We start from the raw sequence: 18636 nt of genomic DNA, 5'->3' as shown, positions 1-18636 counted from the left end.
AACACCAGGCAAATAAAACCCGTGTGCCGTGTGGTGCATAGACAGAAATAAATTCCCAGTCCCCAACTAGTGGTCCAATCACAAAACACCCTTGTCTACCTCTGGTTACTGTTACTGTAGCCTGGATACAATACATGAATATTTTTTGTCAAAATGTATGTAGTTCTTCAAAGGAAAAAATGAGACAGAAGGTAGATGTTGATGCTTTAAAAAAAACAGAAAGAGTTCCAGGACAGTCAGGGCTATACAGAGAAACCCTGTCTCGAAAAACCAGAAAAAAAAAAAAAAAAAAAAAAAAAAAAAAGAAAAAGAAAAACAAGGAATATATGGGATTATGAGGGATTTTATGCCTAAGCCTTCATGATTTTATTTAGTGATTATTCTCTTTACTCTGACAATGGATTTGTATCAAGCAACACTAAATTTAACACAAATAAAACACAGATTCTAAGGGTCAAAAGAACATTGAAATAGGAGTTCAGAGACCTGATACAAATATATTATGCATACAAATAAGTATTACTGTCTACCACTCCTGTGACCAGCAAGCTAACACACTGAGAATGTTTTTTATAATTTAAAAAAAAAATTAAAAAGACTTATTTATTTATTTATTTATTTATTTAATGTATGTGAGGAACAGTAGCTGTCTTCAGACACACCAGAAGAGGGCGTCAGATCCCATTACAGATGGTTGTGAACCACCATGTGGTTGCTGGGAACTGAACTCAGGACCTCTGGAAGAGCAGGTAGTGCTCCTAGCTGCTGAGCCATCTCTCCAGCCCAAGAATTTTTTTTTTTCCTAAATTACATCTACCATGTTCTTATACCTTTAAGAAGCAATATAAAATTTATAAAACCACTAAATAATTACAGGCTCTAACTCTAGGTGTTAGCAGTAATGATTGGTTAGTATATTTAAATTTTTCCTTTAACTGTTACCTCTACTGAGTAACAGTTAAATTATTTCATTTTATTTTATTTTATTTTTTAGTTCAGAGAGTGGGATGAAATTACCAAAGCAATCTAAAATGCACATATCCTGATCTTGGGTATTAGTTTATAGTTTTTTTCTTTTTTCAATTTCAAAATGGTGGCAGTGCCACACACCTGCGATCCCAGCACTTGAGAGGCAGAGGTGAGAGGATCTAGAACTCAAGGTAGCCTTGACTCATAGTGAGTTCATGACCAAACTCAGACCAAGGGCCAGAGAGATTTTATCACCCAGAACTTTCACGGAGTGTTTTGTTCAACATAGCCAAGGTGGAGACTAGGGAAAAAAGTAAGGACACTGTGGCCCACACATTGAGGTTAACATCTCCACAGACAAGATAGAGTGAGTCATGATCATGGAAGTAAAAAATGGCAGCTCAGTTCCTCTGAGGACAGTGGTCCTCAGCCCTCCTACTGCCCCAACCCTTTAATATAGTTCCTCATGTCGTGGTGATCCCCAACCATAAAATTATTATTAATTATTGTTATTATTACTATTTCTTATTTGTTTGTTTGTTTGTTTATTTTGAGACAGGGTTTCTTTGTATAGCCCTGGCTGTCCTGGAACTCACTTTGTAGACCAGGCTATTATAAGCTGTTGGACAAGGATGCTGGGAACTGAAGCCAGGTCCTCTGAAAGAACAGAATGGGCTCTTAACTACACAGCCACCTGTCCAGCCCTCTTAATAGGAGAAAACTTAGACTCTGAGTGTGTCCATGCTTCACCCCACCACAGCGATGGGCCGCATTCTTTCCTATCCCCCTTGAAGTCAGCGTTCAGTTGCTCATTTGTGAACCGCGTGCTGAATTGAGTCCTTACCTCCAGGGAGTCACCCTCACAGTCTCCGTCCTCCGCGCCTCTCCCCTTCTCTTCCGTGATGGTATTCACCATTTCAAAAAACCTACAATGACGAGAGCTGGTGTTCACGGTAATGCACTATTAGGTGCACATGCTTCTTCACTGCTCAGTAAACCCCTCATGAACTGGCAATATCTTAGGTGGGAAATTCATTTGGACACTAAACCCACCCTGCCTCCAGTGTGAGGAAAGCTTTTCTATCAGTCAATAACTGGGCAGCCATGGAACACAAGCCTAATTTATGAAGAAACAAACAGTCCACAGATCGTAGTGAGTACAGTACCTGTATCTAACTGATAGCTCAGCACAGAGTAGCATGCTGGCTGGCCACCAGCTGAAAAGCTACAGGAAGTGAGGTCTCCGGTGAATTGAGTACCACACTCTCAGTTTTTGCTCAAGTTGAAAGATCCCAAGCCCAACCATTGCAAATAAATATATCCCAAATTGACTTCAGAGAAATAAAATTCAAGATCCAAGAGTCTATAGGTAAATAAACCACCAGGGTCAGGATTGTGTGTGCTGGGGGTTGGGAGGGATAGGGGTGGGAATTCGAAAAGAAATCTCAGGTTGATAGGGTTTTCTAGAAATTCTCTAGAAATTCCTGACTGCAAATAACAGTACATGTAACATGGAACTAGACGGCCGGGGGCAGACAAAGTCAGCACTGCCGGGGACGTGGACCAGCAGATCAAGGTTACTGGTATCTATGGGACCTTAGGCAAACTCTTCCATCTCTCTGGGCACGGAACTGTAAAGTAGGGGATATACAGGCTTCTTGGCCTGGAGGAGACTTAGAGTAACACTTGTAACGTACACACCCAGCACACTGCCTTCATAAACGTTAATGTTGCTTTGCTGCTACAATTGTTATTTAAAACAACAAAACACCCATATCCTGGATATTCCAGAATATCTACAACCTGTAAATTTGATCTGTTACTAAATCTTTTGCCTGAGCACTCCATTATTATATATAGAGATCCTATAAGTATTGCCTGAGCACTCCATTATTATATATATAGATCCTAAAAGTATTGTCTAAAATGCTGATACGTATTAGGGCAGACTGGCTTACTTATGTACAGGTGACAGCCACCTCTTTTGATACAATTTTTAAAATGCTATGTTTTATTTCTAAGGTTAGTTTCAGCGCCAAGCAAGGTATCTGAGAAATAAACTTGTCCTCTACCGTCTGAGTAAGCTTGAGGCCACTGATTCATATATAATATATGGAAAGTACTGTATACAGGGCTGCTTGTCTTACAGGCAGCTCTATGCAAGGCCACATAGGCAGAGCAGGTTACCATGTGAAGAGTTTTCCTATACAACTCAGAAATGATTTCTGTGCCTCATTTTATCTGTCCACCCATTCACATATCCACCTATTTAACAAATACTCGTTGAACGTTTAGGGCCCCAAACTGTTCTGCCTGATGGGAACCACTAACCAGAGCTATTTTGGAGTTTGCAACCTATTACAGCGTTCCCTTGTCTCTACTTTCTTTTGTTATTGAAAACAACTTTTTTCATACAATATATTTTGGTTATGTTTTTCTCCTTCCCCAATTCTTCTCTCCCCTTTCCCTCCACTCCCATCCAAAACAGACCAGGCTGGCCTTGAGCTCACAAATCTGACTGCTTCTGCCTGCCAAGTGCTGGGATTAGAGGTGTGCACCCCCATGTCTGGCTCTCTTCCCCCAGCTCTTATCCTCCATGCCTAGTGCGCATGTCTTAGATGTCAATGAAGTGAAAGCAAAGCAAAATCCCATGACTGATTAGGGTAACAGTAAACTCTGAGTAAGGTTAAATTGCATGATATGTTAGAAACAAAACTAAGATCACTCAAGAGGGAGATGTAAGCAAAAGAACGCTAGACAATGGCTTTCAAGTCAAACATGAAGTTGCACACCAGCCACTAATGGAAAAGTTTCCAGTGTGACTGTCTCTGGAGCATGATACGGAGTCCCATGTGACTGGGTCAAGGCTCCATTTTTTTCCCTTATTGGCCATATGATTTTAAAGTGGTTACCTCTCAAAAGTTTTATTTCTTTATTTTTTTCACTGAAGATGGTAATCACATGTACCTACTAGGATTCCACTAAAGATTAAAATGGATGCTACGTTGGGGATGAGCATCAAGATAAAAGCAAGTCACTGTCTACCGAGTCAGCGTCTCAGTCATTTACTGTGGAGGTTACTTGAAAAGAGAACAGTTAATGGCACTTAAATCCAGACTGGCTTTCACCTCTGCTCTGTCTTCTAAGTGGTCATTAATCTTCTGCCTCACAGGTGGCCCATCACTGTTCTAAGGGGATATGGAATATGTAACTAAGAGCAGTCTATCGGGGAGAGCAATGCAAACATATAGTAAAGATCATAGATTTGGGGCAGGGGTGGGGGGTGTTGTCGATTTCACTGGTATAGATTACCAGGCCACGTGGCCACCAGAGAGGCCAGTATAATTAGTCTGAAGTGGCGCTCAGGTACCTATTGCTTACACTCACTAGGAAGCTCTATAGGAAGCAGGGTCACAGTTGCAGACAGTCGTAAATTTACGCTAAAGAATTTGATCATGGAAAATTGGGCACTCATTTCTAATAAGTAAGTATTTTAAGAAATGAGGCACTGTATTAAACAATTAACCTGTCGGCTGATGTTTTGTGTAAAATACACTGTGACGAGGCAAAGGCTTGATTTGATAGACAGAACCCCCAAATCCAATGCTGCATGCTTATAAAGCAGGATTCAAGTAAAGTGTGTACAACTGCCTTGCTGTGTGGTGTGTGTGTGTAACCACCCTGCTCTGTGTGTGTGTGTGTGTGTGTGTAACCACCTCGCTCTGTGTGTGTGTATATATGTAACTGTGTAAAACTGCATTCCCATGTGTAGAACCGCCTCTCTGTGGGTTTGTATGTGTGTAACCACCTTGCCATGTGTGTGTGTGTGTGAATGAGAGAGAGAGAGAGAGAGAGAGAGAGAGAGAGAGAGAGAGAATGTATATAACCGCCTCACCATTCAGAAGCTACTTGTTTTACTTGAAAGCAGCTATCAAGTGAAAACAGCCCGTCTCACACCCAGTGACAAGCGCGTACCTTTTACAGTGAAGTTCTGTGCAGAAGTAGATTTGGAAGTCATCAGAATTGTGAAGCACATAAAGGAAACAGCATCGTTCTTCAAACTTAGAGATGCTGAAACAAACCAAAAACCCACATTATTCAAACAAACATAGAGGTTTCCACATACCTCTAATGAAAAATAAGTGCTTTCTATATCAAACCCTGCTACGGACAGCATCACTGCCATTTACAAATAGCACTTTCAAGAGCGATATTCCCCAGACAATAATACAAACATTAGGTAGTAGTCCTACTCATCTTTGCAGGGCAGGGCGGCTCTGCTGTGTGGAACATATACATGAGCCACACGTTGGGTTTGGTATGGAGATGAGTCCTATCTGCACTGACCCACACTGTGCAGGATGCATACACACCAACTAGCTGGCTGGTTTCAGTGATTCTCGGCCTATGGGAGAAGCTGGGAGAAGCTTCCAGAGCTAGGGAGACAGTTCATACAGGGAGTAAAGGCACTGCACTAGCCGTAGAGATTTTTTTTTAAAGATTTATTTATTTTATTTTATTATATATGAGTATACTATAGCTGTCTTCAGATGCACCAGAAGAGGGTGTCAGATCTCATTATGGGTGGTTGTGAGCCACCATGTGGTTGCTGGGATTTGAACTCAGGACCTTCGGAAGAACAGTCGGTGCTCTTAACCACTGAGCCATCTCTCCAGCCCAGCCATAGAGATTTTAAAGGAGCAAAGCAATGTGGACCAGCTTGAACTGGACACAACAAGTGCTTTACTGCAGAACAACATGAAGACTTTGGAGTTTGGTAAGCTAGGTGGTTTATGCCAAAAGTTGGCTAATGTTTTCTGTAATGGGCCTGATAGTTAAATATTTTAGGTTTTACAGGCCAAACCATTCAGTTCTGCTATTGGAGCATGGAAGCCTTAGCTACAAATGAGATCATGGCTGTTGTCTAACAAAACTTTATTGATAAAACAAGCAAAGGTCCCTATTTGGCCCATGAACGTAACTTATCAAGCCTTATTCAGTCACCTTTGGTTTTCTTCATTTGGGGACACGCAGCTTCATTTGGTTTTTGAGAAATGGCCTTCCTGTGTGCCTTAGGGTGAGCCCACACTCACTACAAAGCACAGGCTGACCCTGAACTCAGGTTTTTCTTGATCCGGCCTCCCGAGTACAAGGATTACAGGTGTGTGTCACCATGGCTAGACTTTATTATTTTCCAAGATTTAAAAAAAGACTGTCATCATCATCTCAGGCCAGGTGAGCCCTCCCCTACCCTAGCTACCCTATCTCTACTCCAGGAAGAAAGGCTTTGTGCTCTCGGCTCTAAATGCATTTCTAGTAAGCCATTGCTCACCTCACACCACACCATCACTGGTTGTTCCCCTTCCCATCTGACTGCAAATTATTCAAGAGGACTTGCTAGCTTCGCCACCTATAAATCTCTAGCAGAATAGGACTCAATATGGTACACAGGTGGTGCTCAATAAATGCCACTGACTTGAGCTGGGTACATGGGTGATGCCAGGCAAACTGTAGAGCTGGTTGGGTTGTTCCTCGGTTTGTCACTCTTTCTTTATAGAGGAGGAAGCCAGGTAAAGGTGACAGTCTTTGAAGTTACAAAGCAGAACCAGCAATCACCAGATGGCAGGAGGTATGCTATGTACACGCCGTGAGTCACGAGAACGGTAAGGATGGGCTGCCAGGCCTAATTAACAAGGGCTAATTCATTGTAAAACAGCTCTGTTGAGGTGGAATGGAAATGCAGAGCAACTATAGTGGAAGGACTGTTGAAGAAGGCAGCAGTAAGTCAGGAGCACCTTGCTGACGAGTGCTTTAGCAGTTGAATATTAAGCTTTTAGAGCTTTGAGAAGGTATTGATTGGAAAGACATGAGTCAGCCGCTTCATCTCGCTTGCTTCTATTCAATCACTCATGAGGTAACAGGTAGCTCTACCGGGGAAACTAAAATTATCTGTGACTCACTACTCTACCAGTTCATGCTCTAACAAAACCAACTACAGTCCTTGCAAAAGCAACAGGATATTGCACAACCCGCCTGCAGAAGTCTGTTTGTTGTCTCCCATTTCCATGGGGGTGGTGGGGGGGGGGTGGTGGTGGTGGTGGGGACAAACAGTAGTAAACAGAATTTGGTCTGAATGTTGAATGAGTCTAGAGACCCGGACTTCTAGACAACAAAGTTTCAAACACTTAACTGCTGACATTGGATTCTGACCCATAACCTTATTTCTAATCCCCAGGAGAGAGCACTTTTTTTTTCTTTTTCTGAGTCATTGGCATTATGACAAAGTTTTAGAACTGAACTGGCTTGTCACTGTGACCTCACAAACATAATTGCATCAACAGTAACCTTGGGGGAAAATTTAATGAATTTCCTATTTGTATGTCATCATTAATTCGAGTTCAGGGTGTAGCCTGGTTGATGTCCTGCAGAGCTTGGATCCACAGATCCTGGTAACACAAAGGTCAGGAAGCCATCTTACAGCCTTAACTAAAAGCTCAGCCAGCGGGAGAAGACCTCTACACGGCTCCCTTGTAGCCACATGCTGACTCCAGGCCACAGTTCACATTTACCCCGGAGTCACAAGCATGGGGTCAGCTCAAGGATCTATGATGGTGAGGCACCGTTCGCAGCAGGGAGAGAGGCTGAAGGCTGAGTCTTTATAACAAAGAACGGTTCTTGAAATGTTTTTCAAATTTAAATTATGATTTAATTTAATAAAATATGCTATGAATATCTCAGGAGCGTGTCTTCTAAGTACACCAAATGGCCCAGGGAGCCTTACCTCACTCCCCTGACAGAGGAAGCACCGAAGTTCCACTCGTGTATACCTTTCTGAAACACAGGAGAAGATGAGGAACAATGAATGGAAAAAAATCATAAAATCATTTAATATTATTATTTTTTAAAAACAAAGTTGTTTTCCTGATGTATATCTCCTCACGAGGCGATTATCTGACTGAGCCCACGAGGGTGATGTTTATTTAATAACACCTGTACTTCCAGACAACAGCTTTCAAAAACCCTGCAAGAATTACTGTCATGAAATTTAAACTTTAATTTTAGTTGTAACTGCTGTGCTTTAATTTTAAGTAAACACCAGAACGAAACAAAGCAACAACCCGGTGATCAGGGTAGCTGAGAGGCTACGGTAGCTCAGTGGCTCCAGCAAATAAGCTCATGTTCCTTTGGGCCAGCTGCCTGCTACCTTCCTTGCACTTGTGTGTTTGAGTTCACATGTATAGGGTTTGGAAGCACATGCGTGCAAATGCATGTGGCGGCCTCGGGACAACCTCGCCTGTCCCTCCTGATTTCTCCAGTGTGGTGCAGCTTTGCTCTTAGGCCCCACGGGCAGCTGTTTCCATGTCCCCAGGTTTGGGAGTGTGGGTGCACACTCCACTCCTGGGCTTTTAAAGTGCTGGTTCTGAGAATGGAACTCAGTCTCCACGCTTCTATGAAGCACATTACTGACCAAGTCATCTCCCCAGACTTAGCATATCTTTTCTGAGAGAGAAAATCAATCTGTATAGCCCAGGCTGGCCATGGACTTGCCATTGTTCGGTCTCAGCTTCTTGAGTGCTAGGATTCCAGAAGTACACCCCACAGCCAGCTTGGAACTAACTTTAGGTAGAAATTTCAACAAAACCTCTGTATCTTTTTATTTTTCATAAATTAATATGTGTGTGTGTGTATGTGTGTGTGTGTCAAAGTGTATCTGCATGTAGACTGTCCATTACAGCTCAAAGGAATTATTACATAATTTATGCAAAACTTAATTATTATGCTAATAATGTTTGGACACAAAAATTTGATTATTATGTGACACAAGTGATTCATAGAATTCATGTTTTAAAAACTTAAAATTTATCTCTCAACCATGACTAAAATATCCTAATTATTATCAAATAATTGTTCTTTAATCATTTTCCCTACATCTCCCAGACTGACATATATGTACAAGGTGAGCTTTTTACCTTAGCCTTCCTACCTGGTTTGGTGTGGGGCCTGAGTGCTAGTTCAGCTGGCCATGCGCTGTACCCTGGCTTTCAGTCCTTCCTCTTAGCAATAGCTAATTCCAAGGTGAACACCTTAATCACCTGCTCCCTGACTGAAGAAGGCGGCCAGATACTCTGCCATCAACATCAGTTTAGGGTTTTATTCGGTTTTCTATCAGCTTTATTCAGAACATCAACAAAGTTTTTTTTTTTTTTTTTTAAAGCTTTCCTAGAGAGTCCTATAAAAATGAACCGTCAGGATTCAGTTTCTTTTTGAACTTGCCGATCAGATGCTGAAATCCAATGGGCTCCCTTTACAAGGCTCCAGTAGATGGTTCTTTATTTAGGAGTCTGACAGCCAATTGGAGCGAACTTATCCATCAACAGAACTCTGTCTGTAAGAGCGAAGACCCAGCGGATGACTCTGAACTTACACTAGGCAATGAAAATTGTCTCAAGCTCATCTACTAAACCAGCGAGTGGCCTTCCATCTTGTGACTGACAACAGTGACAAGACTGTCACCCACGCCATCACCAACTAACACCCATGCCAGAGCCTGCCTGGGAGTCTTTAGAAGTCTCTCCTGCTTGATCTCTTCCTTCAATAACAGCGAAACTACCCTAATTATTTTCTTAATTATTTTTTTACCCTCTGTAAAAGTTATAACAGACATTGAAAAATCATCAAATGTTTGACCACAGCATGCAATTAATAGTATGATATGTAAAACAACCATGAAAAGAGCCCCTTCCCCACTGCTCTGAGGTTGTGGCCTCGTCCTGGCTAATGAAACAGAAGCTGAGCTTTGCAGCTTTGAGGTGGTCTAGAACTCTTCTCTTGGCAAAAGCAACCCAAAAACCTACAATCTCTATCCACAACTCCTATATCTTTCCTAGGGCCATCCAACCAGGAGTGTGGATAGGCCCTCTCAAGTTTGATGCAAACTATTCAAAAACCAGTGTTTAGTGCACCTTACTGGGATTTTAGCAGATTCTGTTGTGAGGTCCAGGGAGGGAGGGCAATGCAGAAAGGCCTAGTGGGGAGCTGAGGCGATGACTAGGTCACTAAAGCACTCACCTGCAAACACAGCCCCGAGTTTGATTCCTTAGAACCCATGTAAAAATGCCAGGGAGTGGCAGGCCCCATGCAATCCCTGAGTGGGCCAGAGGCAGGAAGTCAATCATTCTGCCCTACCTGGTGAATCCAAGGCCATTCAGAGACCCTGTCTCAAAAGAGTCAGCACTCATGAAGATGCCACCTGAAGCTGTCCTCAGCCTTCACACATACACACATATGCATGTACACCTGGACATATACATACATGCATGTGTGCACACGTACTTGCACACATATGTGAACCAGTAAACCGATGAAAATGTGTGTATACATTTAAATTAAGAAAAAGAAAGGCCACATATAAAGGAACCAAGTACTAGACAGCAGCAAATTAAAACAGCAGCCTTCGGCCTCTGCTCTCAATCTCACTCCTATTGTCTGTCAACCTGAGGTCAAAATGTCTCCATAACTGTGTGACCCAGACTTCGCTGCTGACCTATGTGTGACTCAAACGCACAGTGTACCCTTACCTCTGCAGTCTGCCGCTGAGCTGTTGCCCAAGACCACGGTTGGGCTGGGACTGGGCATGAGAGCAGAGCAGGCTGGGTGGCAGGTACACACAGCTCTAAAGTGGCACTGGGAGAAACCAAGGATGGGTTCCTCAATAGACCAGGCTGGTTTGGTAGGAAAAGAGCAGACTACTTCCTGAGTATCTGGTTTCCTGAAGGCTGCTTTGCCTGGACACATCTCACTACAGTGCTCTTAAGTTCAAAGCCTAAGCTACAGCCACTGCACTGGAGGAGGCCCAACCTTCACGGCTAGCAGGGACTCACCACAGGGAGGCACTGGTGAGCTGCAGAGTAAGTACCAGGATCCAGAGATGCAGAGCTGGAGAGGTTAATTAGCCCCAGCAGACCCCACACCATGGTTACCTGTTTGAACCAGCAAAGAAGCACTGTTTTCTAGGAACTGATCCACCCCAAATTCCACGCCCTGCCAAGGGCAGGAATAAGAAGTAGGAGTTAGCAGTGAAAGTGGTAGTAATAATTTAATAATTATACTGTCAGGCCTTATTGCTTACCTGAGCTAACAGTCATTCCTCCCTTGTCCCTTCTCCCTAGCTAACAGTAACAACAGGGCTTTTGGATTTGTTGTTGTTGTTGTTGTTCAGGATCTGCTGGGGCAGGGAATTTAGTCTAAACTGGCCATGAACAGTTCAAGTTCCTTACAGGTGGCTGGCTGTTGTTATGAAGGTTTGGGCTGGATTCTCCTTTCTGGGATGCTGTCTGTATGAGGCAATGCCTGGAGTAGCTGTTTATGACCATGAGAAGACAGCCAACAACTTACAGAGAACTGAGCTCAGAACTCGGGTACAAAATCCCCCTCAGAAAGAACCCGTCTCTGAACTTCTCAGGATAGGAAATACCGTTTCCCTCTTGGTTGAACTTGGGAGTTATGGCCAAACACACCATAAGCAGGAAAGACTGACCACCTGGAACTGGGTAAGAATCCTTCACACAGTTATCTTGACCACTCTACATGGCCACTGCCAAGAGCTGGGCTAAGAGAGGGCAGGCAGCCTGCACAATACACATGCAGACTTTCCTCAGGTACTGACTGGAAACATCAAACGCCCACAGGGAACAGGTACAGGGCTAGGATTCATTAACTATGCCTCATGCAGTCTTCAAGATTTGGACTGAATGGATGTCTACAGAGAACCAACTTACAACCCAGAGGGACACTGGTTTGCAAAAGCTTAAGTTTTTGTACATGGACTATTTTACTATGACCACTACAGGGGATGGGATACCACAGGTGCAGCCCACATATGTCAAGAGACAGTGGGAGAAGCAGAGGGATGGCTTAGGAGTTAGAGCACCCACAGAGAGGCCAGGCTCATTCCCTGCACCTACAGGATGTCTCACGGACATCTATAATTCCAGTTCCAATGGATCCGGGGGCCCTCTTCTGATCTTTGTAGCCCCCCAAAATAATACATTGCATATACATGGATGCAAGCAAAATAAATAAATACATTTTTAAAGAACACAGAAGTAGATGGTGGATAATTCACAGCCTAAGCCAATAGCCCTGCCTCACATACCCATTTATATCTTAACACATGCATTTCTTAGCATACTGTAAAAATTGTCAGAGAGACTAAAAACATCCACACCAGACCCACTTAACAGAGAGAACCCTTCTGAAAGAGCAAACAAAACATCTAGTTGGAAGAAGTACTGTTTCCAAAAATCTCTGGCTCCGTCCTTGTTCTCTTCCTGTCTTCCAAAATCCATTGGCTCTGCACTCATTCTAGGACTGTGTTCATCGCTAATTCCTTTAGTCGCGTTCTGTTCCAAGTGTCCCTGGGTAACCTTGCTCTTTCTGGTTAAGCCTCTGAAGATCTCTCCTAGCCTTGCTCTCTGCCCAGTATAAGACCATGTCTGCATCTACTTTAGAGTGTTGTAAACAAGGCAGTGCACTTCAAAGAGGTATGATTAGAACACACATCGATTGTGCCCGGGTTGTCTGAACAAACTGTATCTCTGTAGGTGCTTGTAGGTCATCAGTTCCAAGTGTCCGGGTCCAAAATGAAACTCCCCCAGAATTCACCCTTCCCTTCTAGGCGAAACCTAGAACCTGCTGGTGTTATCACTCTTAGACTTTGAACCACTAACACTTAATAGTTCCATTTAGTTAATCTTCCTAATGACATTATACATTTTTTCCCCTTTTCTTTTCAAGTGACCCGCCACTCTGCAGCTGCAACCCCCCTTTCCCGCTCTAGGTTCCCTGACTACTTCATTTCTGGTTCTTTCCTTTAGCAGCCTTTTCCCTGCCCCTCCAGGGTCCAAGATTCCCAAACTCTTATGTCAAGGTGAGATACGTCTCACAGCCACAGTGGTAACATCACTGACGCACGTTCTGTGCATTTAGCCCTGTGCCGGGGGACTCGTGGTAATTATCACATGCACTCTCCATAAGTTATCGTCTTTTCTTCATGTAAGGAGGCTACAGGAAGAGTTATCTGGACGGCCCAGGTCACTCAGCAAGCAGCAGGTAATACAAGTTTTTCCACCTTCGCAGCAGCTTCACTCTGACCCTATCCTGGCTATTCTATGCTGCCTTCTTGCCAGCCCTTAGACTTTAAGTGGCTTCAATGACAGACAGCACACGTCTAAATTCTCTTTCCTCATTCAGGAAACAAATTGTGATTGTATACCACCCTGCCTACCAATATATTTGCCACTGCCATCATCACCCCTCCCTGGTAAGCGGGAAAGGCTCCTATTGACCCTGAACGCCCCAGGCTCACACTTGCTTACACTGCCTCCGTGGGACTTTGCTCTCTTCTTCCGAGCCAAGGTCATTCTTTTCCCTTTTCTCTTCCAGTCCTGCTCCAAACCAAAGCCCAGACTCCGAGTCCTTCCGGAAGCTTCCGAAAGAAGCTTATTGATCCTCACTGAACTTCACCGACCAAAGGTCCACAAGGTCTTCCCCACAAGCCACGGAACTCCTCATAGGGAGGAAGCAGCAGGCGTTTCATCACATTATTTACCACAGGCCTCCTCAGGTGTCACAGAACGCTCGCTCCAAGGGAGGTCTTACTTATATACAAGAAATGCTACTGATGTGGTGTCCGCCAGTCTCTCCTCACAAAGAACACAGAGAATGCCTTAGCTGTCAGAAAGTTCTCGCCAAGGCAGGTCCCTTTATGGATAAGTTAGTACTATAAAAAAGACAATAGTACCTTTTGGAATTTTCTACATTAAGGGCTAGATAGCTGGGCCTCATAACAACACCGCTCATAGTGGCCGATATTAGCTCGTATAAGATGTATTTTGTCGTGTGAAGATCCTTTAGTTATTATAACCTGTTAGTGGGCAAACTATAAAAGTCTAGTGCAGCCAGTCCACAGTTGTCTCATGAACACAGTAGTGGAGCCAGCACTCCACAGGTTGGATCTGAAAAGGCCACAGTTCTGAGAGAAGCCACTTGGAGGCGGATGCACAGACATCCTTTTGGAAATGGATAACTGCACACTCACTGGGTGCTTTCATGCTATCCAGCCTGTAGCCTGTCTGCCTAAACACTACCCCTTATCAGACTTAACAGGACCGAATGTATTCAAACATACAATAACTTAAAATATCAGGACAATCAGAATCAGGGTGCTGCAGGGCAGCTGTCTGGTTTCTGTGACAGGTGACTTGCTAATGTTTTGATAGCCAGGGCCTGGGCATGATTGACAGCTGGGAAAGGCTTATCCCAGCTGATGTGAATACCCCAGTGTATAAGTTATTCTTCCTGTATTATAAACATGCTGTACGGCTGGGCCTGCTTAGCCTCCGACACTGGTGGTTCATGCACGTGAGTTCTGACGAGTCAGGTGGGACACACAACAGAAATCCAGATTTTAATCCAGTTCTTGTCGCCCAAGTGCCAAGGATCCAGCCATCCTTTGAAAACTACCATCCCTAGGAGCCCAACTTAGTCATAAAGTCAAGGAAACAACGATTCTTCATCATTGGCTACAACTGAGACATTTGGAATGCACACAGCCCTTTATTAAACTTGTTCTCAACCACAGCTGCACATCAGACTCACACGGCGATTTTCCTATCAATGTATGTGTTGACTTACTCTAACAATGCGCAAAATTATAGTTATTCTGCAGGCTCACACAACAGGTAGCTCAATGTATGTTCTAATGGATACTTAAAATCCCCCAAATGATACTCTCACATTGTTAAAAGCATAAAGCAAGGCTAAATTCTCAGGTCTGAAAATTAGGGGTCAGCTCTAATTTAAAAAAAAAAAGCAGCCATTTTATAATTGTTGTTATTATCCTTAAAATATTTGTGGTGCTCATTAGAATAAAGGGCTCTGTGATGTGAACTCTCTGCATCACTTCATATAATCTTTAGATCAAAAGCCGGGGAGGGAAGGGCTTCTTTTAGCTCAGGTTGGCCTGGAATTCACTGTGTGGCTGAAGATGGCCTTGAATTTATGATCTTTTTGCCTATACCTCCCAAGATCTGGGATTACAGACACAGCAATAATGTCTGCTCACAACAACAACAACAACAAACAACAAATTATAATTTAAAAGAAATAATAATAAAGACTTTATCATCATCTTCCCTTGTACAGATGAGGACACTGTGGCTTAGGAAATTCATGTTGCATAAGAACAGTGATAAAATCTAAATATATTCAAGTCTATTAACTTCACTTTTGCAAACTCATACCCAGTTTGTGCATTATTTTTACCTTGTCACCACTGTATACATCTGTAGGTCTCCCTCATTAGTTTGTCACCACTGTATACGCCTGCAGGTCTCCTGCATTGGTTTACTGCCTCCCAAGGAAGAAAGTAAGTCTCATGAGAGGAGGAGTTTATCTTGCCTGGCACAGAGTAAGTGCTCATCAAACAGCTATCCAGGGAACAAGTAAATGAGTCATGCTTAAAGAAAATTGAAACAGTAGTTTGGAAACCAATTATAACACAAAAAGTCTCTCAAGTAACCTTTCCCCCAAGACTTCTCTGATACAGCGCTTCCCCTGTTGCTTGGGCAGGTCCTGCACATTTCTGCTTTTTAAGAGTAGTTGAGTTAGTGTTAGAACTGATAAAATCACACCTGCAGTCTCACTATTTGACACTGAGGCGGGAAGATTGAAATTTAGAGGTCAGCCTAGCCTACATATAGAGACCCTGTCTCAAAACAAAGAAAACCAAAATCAGCATGAGGTTGACTGCATGCTGCCAGGAGCAGATATGGGGAGGTAGGGGGTCTAAGGACTTCCAGGAACCAAATGGAAATGTATATCCTACCTTATTTTATCCAAACAACACAGAGTCAGTGCTAATCTGAAATTTAGCAGGTATCTAGATAAACATACATTCAGACACAATGATAATTATAGTGGGCAGTGCAAGCCTACAGGTGGCTTTATTTTAGCAGGCTTCCTACAATTAAGAAACAGGACATTTACAACATAAATTTTAAAATATTATTTCTTTGGCATAATTTTGAAAAATTACCCCTTTGGACATAATTTGATTTACAGCATGAATTTCTAAAACAAAGAAAATATCCCAATTTTTAGCACACTTGAAATGGTTATACCATCTATACTAAAAATCTGAATTATACCAAGTATATCCTGCTAACTGATAAAATTCACAACCCCAAATTAGCAATGTTTATCTTGCAGCATGTACTTATGGCAATATAAACAGTCAAACTATTTTTCTTAATTAACACCTTTACTGAGGCGAGACCAGAAGGGCAGAAGGCCTTATCTTAATTGCTCGGTTTACCTTGTCATCAGGGAGAACATGCCAAATAGATATTGTCTTCTCCTCAACTTCATTATTGATAGACAGGTAAGAAGGCTGATAGATTTTGGTTGGCTCTAATATTAATACCTAGAAAATAATAAGGCAAAGAAGCTTGCATTAGAGACAACTGCTACCATAAATCCAGCACCATGTGGAAGAAGCTATAGGTTCAACTGCTGTAGAAATCATCTTAACTTGGGATGAAGGCCCTAGGAGCTTCTGAGTATTTTGTGATATGCACTTATCCCAAGGACCAGCTTTTATTGCTAATGGATTGTAAGTTATATTTCAAGTTCCTTGGTTCAGCTATTCCAGGAGAACATAATAATTGTAAAAAGCTTCACGCTTGTAACTATGGCTCTTATGAGGCAGATGATCATTGCAAGTTCAAAGCCGGCCTAGGTTACACAGTGAGTTCCAGGTCAGCCTACGCTATAACCTAAGACACACCTCATTCCCCAAACTTAGATTAATCATCATGTAACACATATGCTATTTCTATTAAAGTAAACGTGTCAAAAGTGGCAGAAACGTGATGAAGCCTTTCTGTACACCGAAAGGCTCTATTTCTAGAGTAGGAATTTGAGATTCTCTGCTCTCACACTCTGTCATAAGGAGGTGGAAGGATGGTTTGTAGCCATGAAAATGTATTTATAAATAATTTGTGATTTTTGTCGGAAGAGGTTTATATATAATCCAAATCAGATATAGCTATGTGAAATAATAAAAAAAATCTTTGCATTGCCTTCGAGATAAAACTGGAATCTTCAATAAGAGATATAACATTTTCTCCTATTTCAGCGATATCTGAAGGGCATGGAATAAGCAAGTTGAGAATCTATATTGAAAAGTTTCATGAAAAAGTTTTATTATTATGAATATTTTGTGCCAAGAGGGAATGACATCAATATACCCTGTACTGCCTAATTTTAAAGTTGTGGTAGTTAGTTTTGTATAGATCCTAAAAGTTAATTTAAAAAAAAAATTGAGAGAGGGTTGTGGTGTTCCAGGCTGACATTGAACTTGCTAGACTTTGACCTTCTGGTCATTTGACTCCACCCTCCAGGTAGAGCACACGCCTCCACCACTGTTTTAGGTGGTGCTGGGACTGAACCAGGAACTCGTGCATACTAGGCAAGCATTTTGCCAACTGGGCTTCATCTCTAGCCCCAAGGCCTATTTTTTTTTTTAAGGCCGTCAAGAATGTTTAAAAAGAAGAAAGAAAAGGCATTACTTCATTACTGAGAAACTGGAATGGTTCTTTGTACTCTGATGAATAAAGTTACTTTCAGAAGTAATCATGAACCAGGCAGGTTTATCAGATAAAACTTGAAAAAAAAAATCCTTCCTAGAGCTCCATTATCAAGAAAGAACAGATTCACAAATGCATCAAAACCTGCAATGCAGCCTGAGCAAGGAGGGACAAGAATATGGGTCAGAAAACTGGTTCATGGCCACATACCAGGAATCCAAAATAGTCATTTTCCTCTAAGTTTACTATCACAGAACACTTATGTAACTTTATGTACAGAGAAAGGGGACAGGAAAACCTCCAACTTTTCCTTTACCCTGAGAACAAAATGAAAACAAAAACAAAAACAAAACAAAAACATCTCACAATGATGCCTGAGTTCTGACTCAGGACCACGCCCCTTAGCCAGTGAACCAAATCTTCAACTCCAGTCAGTCAAGCTCAGAGCTGCTAAGACTGAAGACTGATTTTCAACTGCCAGTAATAGAAATAGTGCTGTCTGGGACCTAGGTAGAAGAGGGGAGAGGGAAAGGGGGGCAGGATCAGGTGTGGGAAGAGACAGAAGAGAGGCTCAGAGAGCAGGAGAATGAATTGAAATATGCAGCTGCTGGGGTGGGTTTAGGGTGAGGGGAATCTCTAGGAAGTCTCAGAGATCGGGGATGGGGGAGGCTCCCAGGAGTCAATGTGGGTGACTTTAGCAGAAATGCCCAAGAGTGGGGATGTGGAACCTAAAGAGATCACCTCCAGTGGCTAGACGGAGGGATGAGGACACCAACCCACCCACAAAACTTTCGACCCAAAATTTGTCCTGTCTAAAAGAAAGGCAAGAACAAAGATGGAGCAGAGACTGAAGGAATGGCTGACCAGTGACTGGCCTAACTTGAGATCCATCCCATGGGTGGGCACCAATCCCTGACACTATTATTGATGCTATGTTGTGCTTGCAGACAGGAGCCTAGCACAGCTGTCCTCTGAGAGGCTCTATCCAACAGCTGACTGAAACAGACCCACAGCCAAG

At 42.7% G+C, this 18636-nt stretch overlaps 1 protein-coding gene across 2 annotated transcripts in view; it reads right to left on the bottom strand.

The window, feature by feature from the left end:
- The window catches only part of Map3k5 (mitogen-activated protein kinase kinase kinase 5), a 208650-nt gene that overhangs the window by 58469 nt on the left and 131545 nt on the right, over positions 1 to 18636 (bottom strand). For both annotated transcript variants that reach the window (XM_006512739.4, NM_008580.4), the window contains exons 11-14: positions 16346 to 16453; positions 7751 to 7800; positions 4945 to 5040; positions 1814 to 1895 (exon numbers count right to left, since the gene is read on the bottom strand). In XM_006512739.4, the coding sequence (XP_006512802.1) occupies positions 1814 to 1895; positions 4945 to 5040; positions 7751 to 7800; positions 16346 to 16453 (336 nt within the window). The remainder of the gene's footprint in view (positions 1 to 1813; positions 1896 to 4944; positions 5041 to 7750; positions 7801 to 16345; positions 16454 to 18636) is intronic.

Source organism: Mus musculus, chromosome 10 (assembly GCF_000001635.26).
Source record: "Mus musculus strain C57BL/6J chromosome 10, GRCm38.p6 C57BL/6J".
NCBI lineage: Eukaryota > Metazoa > Chordata > Mammalia > Rodentia > Muridae > Mus > Mus musculus.
Note: the sequence above shows the minus strand (reverse complement) of the source record. Positions and strands in the feature narration are given on the sequence as shown.